We start from the raw sequence: 18,173 nt of genomic DNA, 5'->3' as shown, positions 1-18,173 counted from the left end.
ACTAGGCCTAACCACATTATTCACCCAAAGTAGCCACCTCCAAAGTGGGTTCCAGAACCCACTTTTCATGGTTGGCAAGTGAGTTGTTACAGTCTGTTAGAGCTTGTCCCACGTTGTTTAAATATAACCTCCAAACCTAGTATATGAGCCTAGGTGGCCTCTCTACTCATTGCCAATTGGTTTGAGTTGGATGCTTTGACACAGTTGAACTAATGAGTGGCCTATACAGTGGGACCACAAATATGTTATCGTGTTCTATTTTTACATCTTGTACTTCCAGAAAGAAAAACTAGTGGCATCTACACCTCAAGGTAAGTAGAATTGACACACACAAAAAAAGCCAAAAAAAAAATTTGATAGGCAACAAAATTGAGACAGATGCCTGCTTAAAAAAATACCTTTATTCATTTTGACATACGAAACTCACAATTGAATAAACAGAAGGGGAGCCAAGCATGTGACATTTTAAAGCAACTGTTAATAACATAGAAATTAAAATTCTCCCATACAACAATAACAAAACCCATCTAGTCCCCAACCATTGGGGGTATGGGCGGGGGAGGATTGGAGACAGACCTAACCTTTGGCAATATATGCACAAAGTGGTTGCACTCAGAACAAATAATATATTTATCCCCTAGACAATCCTCCTGAGTGTCTCCTTTGAGAGAGTTTTCCCATTATTGATTGACGAAACTGAGCACCTTTATCAATCTTTCATTATGACTCCAATGTACTAGAGGCAAATCAGAGAAAAATCACCATAATACATAAAACCAACATTTTCAAAACATTCCATTTCAAAAAAAAAAAAATTTCAAAACATTCGACCACACCTGATATAATCTCGAAGCATTTGAGTTTCCAATTAGAGCTTGCAGATTAGACCGAGGAAGATCCAGCAGTTGTTGCACATTTGAGATTCCCCTTCTGCTTAGGGAACCCACAAGATCATCAGTCATGCATGGCAACATCCATAGAGCAGTGTTGCTGCCAAACCATAAACCCTGAAAATAAATCCGAAAATCCATCAAAATGTATGCTTGCAGAGGAGAAAAATAGCAGAGCCGGCAAAACTAGACCTTCAAATTGAGGCTGTTTAAATCTTCTGATGGACACAATAAAAAGAAAGACAGGTGTAAGAGCCAGGACGCAGCTTTAGATCATTTGCAGAAAACTATTACTGCTATTTGAATACCATAGAACAACCAAGTTTGAGAAAGAAAACCAGATCACGTTTCCTGCAATTAACTTTCGAAGTAGCCAATTTACAAGGGGCACGTGGATAAGAGTGGTACATGAATGATCTATTCCTACAAGAAGATCTCTATTCAAATGATAGAATACTGTTCCCTAAAAGAACTTATAACTTACAAACTTTGACAAGAATCTCTTCGCTGTGGAAACGATAGATCTCTAATGTAGACAACCATAACATGAGATGGCAAATAATAGAAGCTTGACAATGTGTGAAACTTTTGAAGAGAAAATCAACCCCAAAAGTATGCATGTATGTACCTACCCATTAATTCATTTTAGCCGCTCTAATTCAATTACACAGAAACAGAATGTACTAGAAAGCTTCCACAAGCCAAAAAAATTTGCTTTGCCAGAATCGTAATGGCAAGCCGAGAATTACCAGAAATAACTTGGTCGACATAGAAAAATGCAACTTTTGCATCTTTTCTGCAATAATTGCACTGTAATGCGCTTGTTTAGGTCTGTTTCGCTAAGCTGGATTGTCTTTTTTACTTTTAATGGAAACATAAAGCTCCATCATTACACCAGTGGTTCCTTTCAGCTTCTCTTTGGAAATGGAAACAGTTTGGTGGTTACAGAATAAAATATATATGAATTTTCTTTGTAACGAGTGTCGCTTTAACAACATACCACAAATTCAACTGACTTAATTATTCAGGATTCAGTTTTACTTAGCATCATATCCGGAAGTGCCTAGCAGTATTTTCTATTTTGTGAAAGACCAAATATGTCTTGCTGTCCTCATACGTAGAACGTTGGTAAAAAATTTGAACTGGTCAGGAAAGACGTGCCTAGTGAGAAATCATAGCAAACCAACTATAGCAACGGCCTTCAAGTGGTGAAGGCATTGCCCATGTAAATCTTAAAGACCTTATCTGGGATCAATGTTGCATTAACAGTCAAACTACCAAGTCACATTTTGTACTTGGTTGCATTACGACAGTATTGGGCTATTATTCACAACGAAACAGGAAAAGCCACTACATGGGTGAAGAGAAACAGAGAATTGACTCTTCTACTAGGTATTGCACAACAATATTTGCAATGGAATTTCAGACACCCAGCGTCCACAGTCCACTTTCAGTGTCTATAGATACAAATAGGATTACATCATACGACAAGATAAAAGAGATAATCATAATGACAAATGACAAAAAACTCCTCATAAGAACACGTGAAAACATGCAATATGTTATCAGATATGGGAGAAAGTGTATAGGGTGTCAATAAACCCTAACACAAAGACTTGTTATATATTATGTCATCTCTTGATACTAGAATACATTAACTGACGTGAGACAAGACAAATGACTACTAATAATATCCTAAGACAATACCTATAAAGTTTGAAAGCAAGCTTTCAACACCAGCAACCATATCATCGACGGCTACGATGAAAAAGATACGACAGACAGAATCAGAATCACCTTCTATTCTTATCTACCAGATCCTTCATCTACTGGGAAAAAGTACAAAAGCAACTACTGGGAGAAATACCTGCATGACCATTTGAAGAAGATGCATACAGGTGATTGTACTTGAAAGCCATCCACTGTTAGCACATATATCTATCATGGCCTGTATGATACGTATGCTTTGATCAAGCACTGATTTCAAGTCAGTGACATAGTCTGTGATTGGTAGTTCTAATTGAGAAAAGTGGGCCTGTAGACCAAACACAATACATGTAAGAAGATAAAACAGTGTAGAGAGATGAAAAATAAGACCCCAAGAACAAACAGAACCATGCATTATATTCAGAAGATGATTAAAAAGTGATGCTGGCCTGAAAAAGTAGATTCGCTTTAACATGTGGATCATCTAAACGATTCTTATCCACCATGTATGTAACTTTCGCAGACAATGCTTCATTGTAGTTTTCCTAAAACAAGAGAGAGGATGATTAGAAAAAATTCAACAGACATTTCATGTGTATAAATATAAACTTTGAAGATGAAGCCATGACCGCAGCCAATAAATCATGTAGCCAGTAAAGAGTGCATCATATACATGTCCAAGTGTTGGATTCATCGACTTCACAAGCCCAAAGACTAGGGGACAGCAGACATTCAGATTTTTTCTAATATCATTCTTTCATGCATTGTGGAAAAACTCTCTTCACATAACATAGAGCATTAAGCAAGGTTGCTGAGCTCATTTTTAAAAGCAACATTATCAAGGAAGTAACACTCTCGGCGAGTTAAATATACACCAATACGTTAAACTTAGACTACAAGAAACCCTTCCCGGTCAGTGAAAGCAAAATCAGAATTTATTCGTTTGATAAGTAACAAAAAAATATTATATGAATGGGCATACAGGAAGCTCATCACAATTAGAAAACCACCTCATTATGCCTCACAGGAAGCTCATCATATTCAGAAGAACCAGACAGTATGTGAAGGAAAACCTGCAACAAAAACAAATGAGGTGAAACATTGCTTAAAAGGGGAGTAACCTGAAAGTTAAACAGGTAATATGTCGGAATTTTTACTTCAAGAGACGTATCTGGGCCTATGTTTGAACCAAACATTGAAACAGTCATGTACTTCAGGTAATACTGAGAAGCTATTGAGCCCAACATCATAGGTTCCACACTGTCTTCATTCATCTTCACACACCCACTGTCTTCCAGATCCTCAAAGGTGTTTTGCACCAAGCTGCCAAATAAAATGGTTACAGAAACAAGCACAGAAACAAAACCTTGAGTCCTACAATAGGTTATTACCTTGACAAATACGAACTCACAATTCCAGGTCCAGTATCCTCTAAGCCATAGTAAGCTGGATTAACCATCTGTCATATGGACATATTTTTTGTAAGAAACTTTAGGGGAAACAAAGACAGCTGAAAGCCTGACGCTGAATGTAGAAGCTGGGGTGTGATTCCATAAACAACAGACATAAACATTGGAACTCTATATATACCCTCCCTTACTCCTGAAATATCAATCACAAATTCCTAAGATTCATGAGTTCTTATGGCATTTTAATTATCAGCAAAAATGTATAGCTACAGCATTGTATCACAAGCATATTTAAGTTACAATACCTCTTTTTTTCCTTATCTATTGTTTGAGGGAACATGATAAGCATGTTCTGCGCAATCACTGCCATCATTACGCTGAAAATGCAATTGAGAATAAAAAGCATCCAGGTCCACTTCTTGCTTATTATGTTGCATACATGGCATCATTTTTTCTCCTCATAATTTTAAGCAAGAGAATGTGTCTATGGATTGGTTAACTTGAGCCGCACCTTCCACATCACCGAAATTGAGAATCATTGTAGACAAGCAGTGTTTTAGTAGTTCACTCTATACACTCTGCTAGTTAATCTACATAAATAACTTCATGGATTCGATGCCATACCTTGCCTCAACATAAATCTTTCCAAACAGCTGGCAAGATAACCAATATGTTAACATCTCAATTTCCAAGGGTACAAAACCTTTAAAATCTATTTGGTAGTGTGCATGACCAAATAAGTACTCCCTCCGTCCCATTTTCTTTGTCCTTTTTCAAAGTTTGAGTCAGTTTTCAATCACTTATATCTTCTAATATGAATCTCCAAAAATATGCAATATGAATCTTATTTGATAGTTCTCAATTAGGGCTATAATACAAAATTTTCAAAATTATGAAAAACTATTATAAATTGGAACATATAATAAGTGTTTAAAGAACGACACAGGTAATGAAAAAGGACAAAGAAAATGGGATAGATGGAGTACAAAACTTAGTAGCAGGATCCTTCTAAAATGGCTGCGCTAGAATTGGCGCTCCCAAGATGGGAGCTTGACAGGAGCTCGCTCCCCCCAAGATGGGAGCTCGCTCCTAACTAAGATGGGAGCTTATCGGACCGTTTAAGGCAGTTATTCTCTTACTTTTAAGGGAGTTGTGCCATTGTGGAAATATGAATATGAGAATCATATTGGTTAAGAAGTTTTGCAAATTGAGAATATATAACTTCCAATAATTACACTTCAAGATAGGAATTTTTTTTAGTAAGTATCACTTTTCCGTTAATGGTGAAGTATTTAAAGATATTTTATATACATATTTTTATATAATCTATATACGCTCCTTAGGCACTCCCAACCTTAGGAGCTTCTAGGTGTCTCCGCTCCCCCGCACCCGCTTCCGCTCACACTCACGCCTCCGCCCCCGCTTCGTGCTACTAAGGTACAAAACAGTTTCAAAAACTTTCCTGTTGGAGTTTTCTTGAAATTGGGTTGTCTTTAGAAAGAGAGAAAGAAAAATCTAAAACCAGTTTGCCAAACAAGATTGGTGTTTACTGGAAAAAAAAAAAAAGGAAACTGAACATGCGATTAGCTACCATAAGTTGCAACTTCTGTTTAACTTCGACGAATTTACCATTTCTGTCTAAATAAAAAGAATCTAATCCTAATCATGTGAAGAAACCAAAGAAACACTTCCAACAACTAAAATAACATGGAAAGTTAACAACCTCTTCATATCACACATGCATTTTACATTTTACTCATTTTAGAACGTCCTACAACAAAAATGTGAAAAACGTGTTCTCATGTAACCCTTCAAGTTTCTGATACAGGACTCTGCTTCTTGACATCAACCTTGTATAGATGTTCGAAACATTGGCTGCCATTATCAGGCAAAATAAGACCATCTTTTTCTCTTCCCAAACTTTTTATGCATATTCCCAAATCCAATACCTAAAATGCGCCTGCATTCCAAGTGTGTGTGTGTGTGTGTGTAGTTACCACGATTCTTACTCAGTGGTTGCTCTTTCCTGATAGGTGTAGGTGAACGCAATCAACACAATTATCGTTTTGACGACTGAGAGAATGTCCAATTTCGTTTTTTGATAGTCACAGGAAGACCTTGAGAATACAAAATGGAGAACTCAAGTACAAGATTTATCCTTCTGGAGTATAACAAGAAAATGAGAGGGCGCCTAGAATAACTCTGGACCAAGCAAGGTGCTGTAAGCACTGATTCACTTAATGTGCAGCAATAGAAATTGTCAAAATTTTACCAATCTCCGAAACAAATAAGTCCAGGTAAGGTAGTGAATTGCATCCTCTTTATGGCAAATAGTTCCAGAAACTATCTCAGCATTAATGTGGTTATGCAACTGCTCCCTCAGACTACTTTCAACTGGGAATGGTTCATACAGAAACTGCAAAAAATAAAACTAGTTATTCCAGCAACTACAAAGAGAAAACCACTAACTAATCATAATGCATATGGTCAAAGCTCTTTATTTAACCTTCTTGTAGAAGCTCTTTTTGGGATCGTGAACAAGAATGACAGCTTTCCCATGTTGATCATACTGTGGTCGACCTGCACGACCCATCATTTGCAAGATATCTGTGATGGGAAAATCTACATATCGTTTTGCTTTTGCATCATAAAATTCTGTTCCCTGCAATAAGAATTGATGCACTACAAGTTATACCCCAAGTGAGGCATGTACTGAAGGTGCATGGTTGTATCTGGACACACGAACTAGTCATGAATCATGACAGAAGGTGGTTGCCTTTTAAGCCACTTTCAAGGTGTTAAAACACAAATATGTCATTTGAGTATGTTACAAGCCGCTGGAAAGAGGACCTTGCACAGGCAAATACAAACAGATGCAAAAGCACCATAGAGGTGTGGTTATGAATTGGAGGAAGAAAGCCAATTTTTCCAATACTTTCTGACAGGTAAAGAAGAAGATGAGGGACACAAGGAGATTTAACCAAAGTATGAGGGAAACAAGATCAAGGAGTCAAACAGAAACGCCTATAACCGAAGTTTGAGCTCCATAGATAGTTTTCCCAAAACGGTTGCTCAGCCCAGTTCAATACTGTCATTTAAACTTCATTCCCGACTTACAATCAATTTCAGGTACTACTTCCTGCTGGATACGTAACATTTGATAGGAACTAGGAAATTCAGAATAAATAAAGAAAATTGACACAAATGCGGAAAATCACAAACATTCTTTGAGAGTATAAAAATCAGTAATGTGCTATTAAACAACTAAAGGCTATCACACAAAATAAGTAAAATAAGTAGTGTGGTTACTGGTCTCAACACTTTATTTAAGAAGCTGTACCGGCACAGTATACAGATCATTTCCAGGTTCGTATGGGTGGATAAGGTTTTGAGGGATAAAGAAGAAGGGTGGATAGTAGGTGGATACGTTATAAGAAGAAGGGATTAACTAAGAAGGGGTTTGTTTGGAAGTTAAAATGGACGGATAAGAGTGGGTGGACAAAGAAATAATGCGAGAGTTTACTTAGTTGCCTCTTGTAGTGACAATAGAAAAAGAGTTTGGAGAGGTTTGAGGGCCACGCCGGGAATTACGCCCTCCTGGATAAGTTTATCCTGGGGTGAGGTGGGTTTTGCTAAGACACCTGCATATCCACCAGATAAGCAGTCTGGGTGCAGCGGGGGGAACCAGACACCGGATAAGAAAAGTGAGCCTCAATTAACTTATACCCCAAGGCCCTTATCCCATTCCCTTCGCCGCCCGCCAAACGGACAGTAGGCATCGGCTTTCAAGTGGAAACACTGCTACCAATATGAATCAACATGAAGCATTCATAAATTGTAGTCAAGATCAAACTGTATTAACTAGATACCAAGTACAGCTACACAAATATGTATGTATCATGTTAAAAGAAATAAGTCAAATAACTATAACAAAAGGTATTTCAACTGGTCTGATTGCAAGTAAATGATTTAGAAAGGAAACAAACATTGAAATCTTTGAGACACGAGATTACACTTGGAAAGTTGGAAGCATAAACCAAAAGAAAAGAGGAACCTTAATGGTGTTAAACACAAATATCCATCTCAATGATCGCATGGAGCAAAAGAGATAGACCACATAGGACTTGACAAATGCAAAAGGACCCTCATTTTCCTGGATTCTTTTCGTCAATAGATTTCATATATTATTTGGTTGAGTACTAACAGAAGCAGTGGATGACGGGTTTACATTTGCAGTAACATTAAACCACTTCTCCTCCCCCTCAGCCAGATTTCAATTTACCAGGCAATAGATAAATTGTGCAGAGAACAAACAAAACACAAAAAATCAAATCAACAATGAAGCCTATCCCATACCTGAAGTCTGTCATAAGGATCTTGTCACCAACAGTGAACAAAGAAAAGAAAATTATTTTCCTAAAGTAAAATATCATCGCATGTCTAACCAACAATGTAATGCATGAAATGAGACCACAAATTTTATTCTGGTGAAAAGAAATGAATCTAGATACCACTTTGGAATGACAGAAGAGCTAATATGTTATTTCTTTCATGTATTTTTTTACTACCACTATGCTAAGGTGAACATAGTTTTAATGGCAACATAGATTCAATTCCAGGGAGCCTTACCCTTCAGTGTTCCATTACCTCATTCAAGACACAAAAAATAAAGTTTTAGGTGTTGAGTGGAAATTTCTTGCAAAAGAATGGAGATTGACAGTTTTTAAGTGAGGGAATCCTATCTGGTATCGGAGAGAGTCAAAATTTTCAATGAGCCTGCTTTCCATCCAGAATCAGTCCAAGAACTACAATGGTGAAAAAAATATTGGCCTACTATAATTGAAAATTACATAATGAAGGTTTGATTAGTACTTCACAAATAAAAAATTATGTTTGCCCTACACTATGAGAAACTAATATTCCAATTTCGATAAGAACCGTGTCAGAATAGAAACGAAAAAAGAAAAAAGTAGAGAAGTAAAATAGACAAAAGGTGCCGTAAGGTCTAGCCCAAATATTGGAGATTACTGAATATGGACAAAAGCATATCATAAATAGATTTTCCCTCACCTTGATAATAACCAGATGAGCTGGAAGGTTTACTCCCCATGCCAATGTGCTAGTGCAAACCAATACCTATTGTAGTACAAAGATTACAATGCTTATTACCAATGAAGCTCTTTTAATTCCCAAAAAATAAACAGAGATTAAAATGCAGTCACCAAAATGAATGAGGCTGCAGCCGTCGGGTTTCAAAATTTTACATTCTTTCCAAATAGAAATGACAAATTTTTCAGTAGATTGATAATTGCCTGGATCTTGTTGTTTGCAAAAAGTTCCTCAACCAGAGATCTGTCTCTGTCATTCAGTCCTGCATGGTGTAACCCAATGCCAAATTGTAAAGTGTGCCGCAGATTCTGATCTGTGACTTGAGAAAGAATCATCTGTAGTGTTTCTTCTGACACGTTAAGAAATTGCCGTGGTTGCTCATCTGAGGCTGCAAACTAGATTAATGCAGAAGAATCATATGTACTGCTACTTGACATGCATAGTTTTTATTTGTACTGCTCCCTAAAACAATTTATTTACTGAGAATGATACCGGATCCCACCTGAATTAGGTCTAGTGCAGTGAGCCTCGTCTGGCGCCGAGACGAAACAAATATAAGAACTGGTTTTGCAGGTGAATGGGTACATATGGCAGCATACGTTGGTTTATTCATGCTGTTCATCCGTGGACAGTAGAACTTCCCTGGGTACCCCTGAATAAAGGTGATAGATTCCAATCATTTTATTATTGTCAAATAGCTAGTTATAGTAGAGTTAACTGGGGGGCAAAACATTTCATTCATCACACAATAGCTAGATAAAAATTCTGCCCAAGAAGAAGAAAAGAAATGCCTCTTAAGTGAACTTTGACCAACGTTTGCTTGATGAGTCGATATGGGCATGTGAGAGAATATTTTCCCTTTTTTGGTGCACTTATCATAACCTTTTCAAACTTCTGCTCTTCCAATTTGCATATAGGCAAAGGACGTGATTCTCGAGAAGTTCCACAATGGCCATGTGATGATGCATCAAAAATATGCAAGGGTGGATGACTCAGCAGTTCCCCTCTGAATTTGTCTTTCCCTATTGGGCCGATTTTCTGTAACATTAGTGTGCATGTGACTTATCTACTGCTCCCTGCAATGTCTTGTCTGATACCAATCTATGTCCTTCCTCTTTCATGACCAGCACTTCTGGCCGAAACGAAAGTCTTCTCTTCTGCTCCTCCCACCATTCCTTCAATTTCGGTCTTGCTCTTCTTCCAGTTTGGTAAATAGGAGAACACTCTTTACTATACCTTGACAACATGGTACCTTTTTTTTTTCCCCAAAACTTTTATGAAATGAATGGGCCAGAGTTCAAATAATAGTGCCAAATGTTTGCCGTCACAGGTTCAAACTCAGTATTCAACCTTTGGCAAACTAAGAGACGATTGAATCTTTGTTCTAGAATCAAAATTCCTCAACTAGCCTAAGATCCAGTCTGTAAATAATTGCATAGATATTTGACCAACACAAAAAAAAAAAAAAACCCTACCCAATTCTCCTTTCCACGTGGACTTTGAATTTGGAATCATTTAAATTTAATAGCATTACCATCAAATGAAAATTTCAAGAATCAAACAGCATCAACAAATAAAAGAGGCCCTGAGGCGTTTCGGTTTCTAAAAAATATAGTGACAAATGAAATTCAGTTCATAAGTGGATCTACTACTCGTGATATTTAATTTGAAAAAATAGCATGTGTCAGGTTATGCATGCAGGGCTAAAGATTGCCAGGCATTCCGGATAGGATGGACTGGATTTATTAAAAAGCTGAGTACCTTATTGAGGTCCAATTTTGGAAGTAAATATTGATAATGAACTCAGTAAGCTGTGAGCTTGAAACCAGAAATGGTTTCATTCCGTCACAACCTAGCTTTAGGCAACTGATTGTCTACAGTAGCAGCCATCAATACGTAGTTTTCCAGGTAAGTCTTCAGAGATTTAAATTCTCCTAATTGTCCATTTTACTTTAACAACCTAATCAAATTCTGTAAAATAGATTCCACGTGATCATGTAGGAATACAACAAAAATAAAACCAAAGAGTGGACTCAGTACATGATATGCATATTTTTCATTCATGCTAACAAGTAGAGATGATGCAATACAGTTTAGGGTAATTGAAAAAGAGAGTATAACAGAAAATCACCACACTTGCCTGAATATGAACTTCGAGAGGTACTGGCCTCACACTAGGCTTGAAGTTGAACAGTCCAATTTCACCAACCCCCAGCCAGTCAGCCAAATCACTACATATACAGGTAAGAATGAGCATTACCCACATAAAAGAACAGAAAGAACTATTCATGTCAACAAACCACAATAATAAATGTCTCAAAGTCCATGCTGGAAGAGAGATCCACAAGAAGAAGAGAGAAGACTTAAGAGTCTATCAAAGCAAAAACAAAGTACATAAAACATACTGTGCATTTGCTAAGGCTGTTGAAAGGCCCACAAATCGAACTGCACGCTCTGTCTGCGATGATATGTATCTCATCCTTGATACAATTACCTAGAAACACAAAATTCGGTGGGTAAGATACACATTGCCTGACCAGCCGATGTGAATGGCTTTATGCAAACAATTCTTAAAATGTACATCCAATAATACAAGAATGTACATAAGGCGATGTTTCTAGAGCAAATTTTAGATGACAATCTGCATGACAACATTTTCTTGCAAATCAAGATTGACTTTTTGTTCCTTGGCATAAGGCTGTTTGGTCCCTAGATGGGCCCAGCGATTTAAATACACGAGGCGACAAAGCCCTCATTGAAGCGAGGCGAGGCGAGTGCCTCATTGAAGCAAGGTGAGCATTTAAAAAAAAAAAAGAGAAAGAAAGATATATATACTACATAATAACATAACCGACAGCCCCTGTTTTCACTATTTCTCCCCTCAATCAGTCTTTTGCAGCACCGATCTGCCTCCGGCGACTCTCGCCGGCCTTCGTCTGTCTCCGGTGACACTTGCCGTCCGGCAACCTTGCCGGACCTGTGTTTTTGCTATTTCTCCCCTGAATCAGTCTTCTACGGAACCAATCTGCCTTCTGCACACCTCGCCAGCCTTCGTCTGTCTCCGGCGACACTCGCCAGACCCTCGTCGGACTCTCTTTTGTCTCCAGCAACCTTGCCGGACCTGTGTTTGCGCTTCGGTAACCTCTGTCAGTGCTATGAAGCAATTGTTTTGACTGTTTTGATCCCATATTTGCAACACCCAGCCACCGGCGACCATCGTCGGACTCTGTTTTGTCACCACAAAGCTTCAGCAGATCTCTGGAAGCTTCCAGCAGCCTCCCGACAGCTTTGAAAACCCTAAACGACGCCTAGTTGCAATTTTTTAGCGCCTCACGCCTATGCGAGCTTTTTACGCCTAGTCGGTTGCCTCCTTCAACCTCGTCTCACCTCGAACCTCTGAGGCGAGACAGGGTCGCCTCACGCCTCGCCTCACCTAGGCGGTCGCCTAGGCACGCTTTTTCAATCACTGGATGGGCCATTATTCTATTGATGGCTATATATGGCAGACTGCCCATCAGGGATAGGCTTTGCCAATGGGGATTGATTCATGACCCAATGTGTGTGCTGTGTAATGCTGTTGCTGAGGATCATGTCCATCTGTTCCTCACTTGCCCCTCTGCAAGTCAAGTCTGGAATTACTTTCAGCGGAGGAAGAAGCATGGTAGCAACTGTCTGGAAATTATCTTTGGCTACTACCATGTATGGAGGGAAAGGAATTCTAGAATCTTTCAACACTTGGGGCCTAGATTCTCCTATGTTGATTGCTGGCATTGGATATCACAGGTTGTTTGAGCTCTTGGAGGCATATCAAGATAACAGATCAAAACAAAGTCCTTTGCATACAATGGAACATATCTTTTAAAGTGTTTTCCTCTGGCTAGTGGATCTGGTCTGGTGGTAGGGTCTAGTTTCAGCGTCACTGTGTTGATGTTGGTTCTGGCTTGTCCCTTCATGATTTAGCCTTTGTTGTTTGGTCTGGTGTTTCACATCATTGTGTCTGTTTTCGGCTTCTGGTATGCTCCTTGCTAGTCTTGGTTTTGTTTGGTCTAGTATCAGTGTGTGGCTAGTGCTTTGTTTGTTTTTGATATTTGGGTTATGCCCCTTAGCACCTGTAATGGTTTGTTTTCCAATGTATTAAAATACCTAAAAACAATATTAACTTGTATTCTGTGATGTAATTATCAATGAAGATGTGTCAAATGAGAGCAGAACTAGGAAATTGAGAAAATTGCAAGCTATGAAATAAAATCGAGTGTATTACAATGAAAGCATACCTCAAGAATTGGCCCACGATCAGCTCCAAGTAAGTGAATTTCATCCAAAATCATAAGCCCAACCTTCAAGAAACAAAAACAACAATCCGGATGAGGCCAATGTTACATTCTATAATAAATCAAGGGATCCCAACAGATTGCCGTAAAAGATATGGCTGACAAATGACAGAATGCACCTTTGTGACATAGCTTCTACTATGCCAATTACGACTAATACCATCCCACTTTTCCGGCGTAGAAATGATGATATCGGCTGACAGTAGAGCCATCAAATCTGGAGTGTAATCCCCTGTCATTTCAACCTGATAGGAACATCATATTATCATCTGAATTTTGATACCTTCTACTTAATCTGTTTATGCATAGAGAGCAACAAAAGTTAGCACCATCTTCTTTCCGAGTTGAGAAACGAGACGCTTCCTCCAGTCATTCATTCTCTCTCGGACGATAGCCTTCAGGGGTGCTATGTAAATGACCTACAATAGTAAAAATACCAAGCATGTCAATAAACATAGAAATAAGCACGACAGACATGCAATTACTATGGAGACATATTATTGGAAAATTTCAGAATTGTTCCAAAACTTTCGGCTCAATGTCTCAAACACCTGGCATTGAAATACTATCAATTAGCCCACTTCTCAATTAACCTGTTAATGCCAATTGCCATCAAATTACTAATGGTATTGTCCTAGCTAGCTAACATTCATGACTCTATTTCCCTCTCTCTCTCTCTCCCTCTCTCCCTCCCTCTCTCTCCCTCCCTCCCTCCCTCCCTCCCTACCTACCTACCTACCTACCTACTCCCTACCTACCTATCCAACCTAACAAACTTGTTTGAAGGTAAAATTCAGCTTAGGAATTGAGTTTTGATGATGGTTGTTCCTAACTTAGTGGTTTTGATGAGCTTAGTCTTGTTCTTGTTGACTCTGAAGTGGGCTAATAGTCTGTCTTTGTTTTTGTTTTCTTGCAGAAATTGTGGGGGTTTTGATCAATTTGGGTGGTTTTCAAGTGAAATTTATGGTGGCTTTGAGGAGCTTGGTTTGGCTTGGGTTTTGGTGGATTTTTCGTTAATTAGCCGATCTTCATTTTGTACCTGTAACATTCTTCTTGCACTTGGAAACGCAACTGATTGCTAATAGGGTGGCATCAGTGTAGGCACAAAACTGGAATTAAAGTGAAGAAAACAGAGCTATATAAAACACACACACACACACACACACACACACACACATATATATATATATATAGAGAGAGAGAGAGAGAGAGATGTAAGTTTATATACACACACACACACACACAGAGGACTGATGATTAGAGGCAATAGAGTAGACAGAGCTTTGTTTTGAGAGAAAGAAGGAAAAGCGTATAGGGTGTTGTGTTAACTAACCCTAACACAATCAACTCTTATTTATATAATGGAAAATCGTAACATAAGACTACATTAACCAATGTGGGACTAATAGCAATACTATATTCTAACACTCCCCCTCAAGCTGGAGACTCTCCAGCTTGTTACATATCAACCAACGAAACAATTACCTCAACTACTAACATCAATAACAAAAAATAACCAACTTGTTAAAAACAATAGAACAACTTTCAATAGCAACGACCAACGAACGACTTCAACGAACGCAACGACTTCAACTTCAACGAAATAATTTCAACGACCAACAAACGAATTCAACGACCAACGAATCAACGAACGAATTCAACGAAATAATTTCAATGACCAACAAAACCAACTTCAACAACCAATAACAACCAACTTCAATTACCAACCAACAACCACCAACTTCAACGAAATAAATGACAAAACAAGATATATTACCACGCTCACCAAAAGCATGGCCAAAAAACCTGACCACGATACTCAACAATATTCAACTGTATGATTGTTGCATTACAATAAGTGCAATGGCGAAGAACACAACCACAACTACAACTGCGATCGACTTCACCCAGTATACGACAACCTCGACCAGAATCATGGCTAATATTAGGGCCGCCATAACCAGACCTACTATGATCATCTCTTCTGGACTTCCAAAAAACATGACCGAAGCTACGAGAGAAAGGACTACCCGAATCAGGAACTGAACTAGAAGCCATTCCAAATCAATCTCAACAATGCACCAACCAGCAGCTACTCCAACCCTCAATGAACAAGACTAAAAACAACAAAGTGAACCAGAATACCAACATGTAGTGTTACCAGCGAGTCATAGCATGCAAGGGAGCAGACCATCGTGAGAGCAAACAGCACAGCAGACCAAACAAAACTAGATCCGAGAACAAATCAGCATCAGACCCAAACGAAGTGGCTGGAAAAGAACTGACAAAGGGTTTGGAGGCCTATTGGTAAGTGGGCTAGGGTTTTGGAGATCAGACGAGAATGCAGGGATTTCTGGTACTGTTCACGACTGTGAGCACTGTTCATGACTACTGTTCATGTCGTCAAACACTGTTCACTGCGACTATGGTGATGGATATTCAGGTTAGGGTTTTGAGGGCTGCTGGTCAATAAGGAGGCAGGGCTATGGTGGTGACTAACTATGGTGGCTAGTGGTGGTGTCTAATGTGGGGTTAGGGTTTCAGTGAGATTTTAGGATTAGGGTTAAGAACCCGCTCTGATACCATGTTGTGAGAGAAAGGAGGACAAGTGTATAGGGTGTTGTGTTAACTAACCCTAACACAATCAACTCTTATTTATATAATGGGAAATCATAACACAAGACTACATTAACCAATGTGGGACTAATAGCAATACTATATTCTAACAAGCTTCACCAACCCTGTCGGATCCTGCAGTTTTTGGTGATGATGGGGGTGGTGGGGGCAAGGGCAGAGGGAGAAGGGGTCACTTGACCCCACCGACTTTGGAATCTATTCATTATCAACTGAAATTGTACTCCGATTTGAGAATTTTACCCCACAAAATGTGATGAAACTGCCCCAAGAATGAAGCAACTTCACTAAAATTATAGTGTTGTCCCATTTTTAAATCTACGATTTGCGAACTATTGTCCAATACAAGTGGATAATACCCGCAAATTTTTCGAATTTCAAGTGGATTTGGAATACAGAGTATGTTCATTTATCATATTCATGAAACTTTAAGCTAGATGGCGCCACCCCTAATCAAAATAGCCACAAGGCTCACAACAATAAGCCACCTAGGACAATTCTGTTAGTAATTTGACACGGCTGAAGATAGGGGTTAAATAGATGAATCATTGATAACGCTTGATATTGTTAAGTCAGGTGTTCATGGAATGTTAAGCCAAAAGTTGGTATTTTGACATTTTCCCTTCATATTACACATATCTAAAACAAAATCAGATTAACGGCTACTAACGTATTCGCCATAATGAGCTTGACTTCCTCACCACTGACTCCGTTGATTCTAAAAGGGTAGATTGAGAAACTATTGGATCCCTAGAGAAAAAGTCAATCTCTCAAGTCCTCCTGTCAAAGTCAGAATCTTCATTTCTAACCCATCTGAGATCTCAAGCAACCCTAGACTCCTGTCGATTAAGTCGCCGAGGCCAAGCTGAATCTGGAACCATTCAGCTTCAAAGCTTTCTTCGTCATAGAGAAATCCAACCTCTGTTGATGACAGTATTGTGCACTATCAACCCATCATCTGATATCTTTGAACCTCGATTGTCGACATCCAACTTACCATATTCCATGAATGTAGCAAATAAACCTCACCTTTCATCTTGATCACTAGCAAGGTGCAATTGGAAGGCTTGCTGCAACAATTGCAGCCTCTAAAGAGTTGACAAAAATGCCGATCTACGAACAAACTTAGGGGATGATCCGTGTCTTGATGAGCTTGGGTTCACCTGGTTCGTGTTATGCCATCCTCATTATTGATTCGCCCCAAAGTGCTAAGGACACACTAAACAAGACTTTTGGGACTTTAACAAAACCTTGGCCGCAGCAATCAGCCTGTGAACTAATGTTGTGCGAATTTGAATCTAAACTCAATGCCACCCTATTCACTGCATAAAAAAATTGGGTTCCCAAGGAGGCTGGCCAGAGCATTTTTTACTCTTCATTGAACAAGACCAAGTAAGCTTAGTTTATTTTCTACCATTGTATCTTTCATAGGCCCGAGTCCCCCAATTCTATTCAAGACTTCCTAAAAAATGAAAACTAGACAGTAATTATTTACCACACTAAGATGTTGGTTCTTCAAACATCAGTAGCTGCTAGAGAATATCCCCTTTTAACATTGATTAGCTACGATTCCACTTCATAATAAAGACAGGCAGGCACAAAGACCACCTACACTGGGGCATGGATATCATGTTCCATGGAATCCAGTTTTTCTGACACACCCACTGAATTGAAAGTTCGAGAATTTAGAGCCTACAAAAGATGAATGAAAGAAGAAATAAACTCAGATTCGTATAACATACCTTCATGTCAGGCTGGGTGTTGAACAGATGAAGCATAGCAAGCTCAGCAGATATAGTTTTCCCACTACCAGTCGGAGCTCCTAAGAGAGTATTCTCTTCCGTGTGGTAAAGGACATGAAAACTCTGCAAACTCATGGAAGGAATTGAGTAACAACCTCCAATTTTCGCTCAGTGCAACTTAAGAGAATATAGCGATAAGAGACATGAGGCAATAAGTTGTTAATGAATATCGACCTGAGTTTGAATAGGATTGAAGTGAGAAAACTTGTACAAGGCTTCATAAGTTTTGTTGCCAAGTGCTGTCACAGGGAGAGGTTTCAAGTCTAGCAGCTCGGTGTGGGATGTACGACC

General features: G+C 38.8%; 1 protein-coding gene across 1 annotated transcript in view; it reads right to left on the bottom strand.

Annotated features, from left to right (window-relative positions):
* Positions 1 to 18,173, bottom strand: part of LOC131299181 (DExH-box ATP-dependent RNA helicase DExH14) — a 62,395-nt gene that overhangs the window by 9,528 nt on the left and 34,694 nt on the right. Inside the window, exons 29-46 of the mRNA XM_058324788.1 lie at positions 18,057 to 18,173; positions 17,823 to 17,945; positions 13,776 to 13,865; positions 13,566 to 13,691; positions 13,390 to 13,452; positions 11,521 to 11,609; positions 11,256 to 11,346; positions 9,618 to 9,767; positions 9,319 to 9,510; positions 9,077 to 9,142; positions 6,513 to 6,668; positions 6,279 to 6,422; positions 3,989 to 4,056; positions 3,755 to 3,920; positions 3,608 to 3,670; positions 3,047 to 3,142; positions 2,758 to 2,925; positions 837 to 1,007 (exon numbers count right to left, since the gene is read on the bottom strand). Of these exons, the coding sequence (XP_058180771.1) occupies positions 837 to 1,007; positions 2,758 to 2,925; positions 3,047 to 3,142; positions 3,608 to 3,670; positions 3,755 to 3,920; positions 3,989 to 4,056; positions 6,279 to 6,422; positions 6,513 to 6,668; positions 9,077 to 9,142; positions 9,319 to 9,510; positions 9,618 to 9,767; positions 11,256 to 11,346; positions 11,521 to 11,609; positions 13,390 to 13,452; positions 13,566 to 13,691; positions 13,776 to 13,865; positions 17,823 to 17,945; positions 18,057 to 18,173 (2,139 nt within the window). The remainder of the gene's footprint in view (positions 1 to 836; positions 1,008 to 2,757; positions 2,926 to 3,046; positions 3,143 to 3,607; positions 3,671 to 3,754; positions 3,921 to 3,988; positions 4,057 to 6,278; positions 6,423 to 6,512; positions 6,669 to 9,076; positions 9,143 to 9,318; positions 9,511 to 9,617; positions 9,768 to 11,255; positions 11,347 to 11,520; positions 11,610 to 13,389; positions 13,453 to 13,565; positions 13,692 to 13,775; positions 13,866 to 17,822; positions 17,946 to 18,056) is intronic.

Source organism: Rhododendron vialii, chromosome 8a (assembly GCF_030253575.1).
Source record: "Rhododendron vialii isolate Sample 1 chromosome 8a, ASM3025357v1".
Classification (NCBI taxonomy): Eukaryota; Viridiplantae; Streptophyta; class Magnoliopsida; order Ericales; family Ericaceae; genus Rhododendron; species Rhododendron vialii.
The sequence above is the reverse complement of the archived record's forward strand: the minus strand, read 5'-3'. Positions and strand labels throughout refer to the sequence as shown.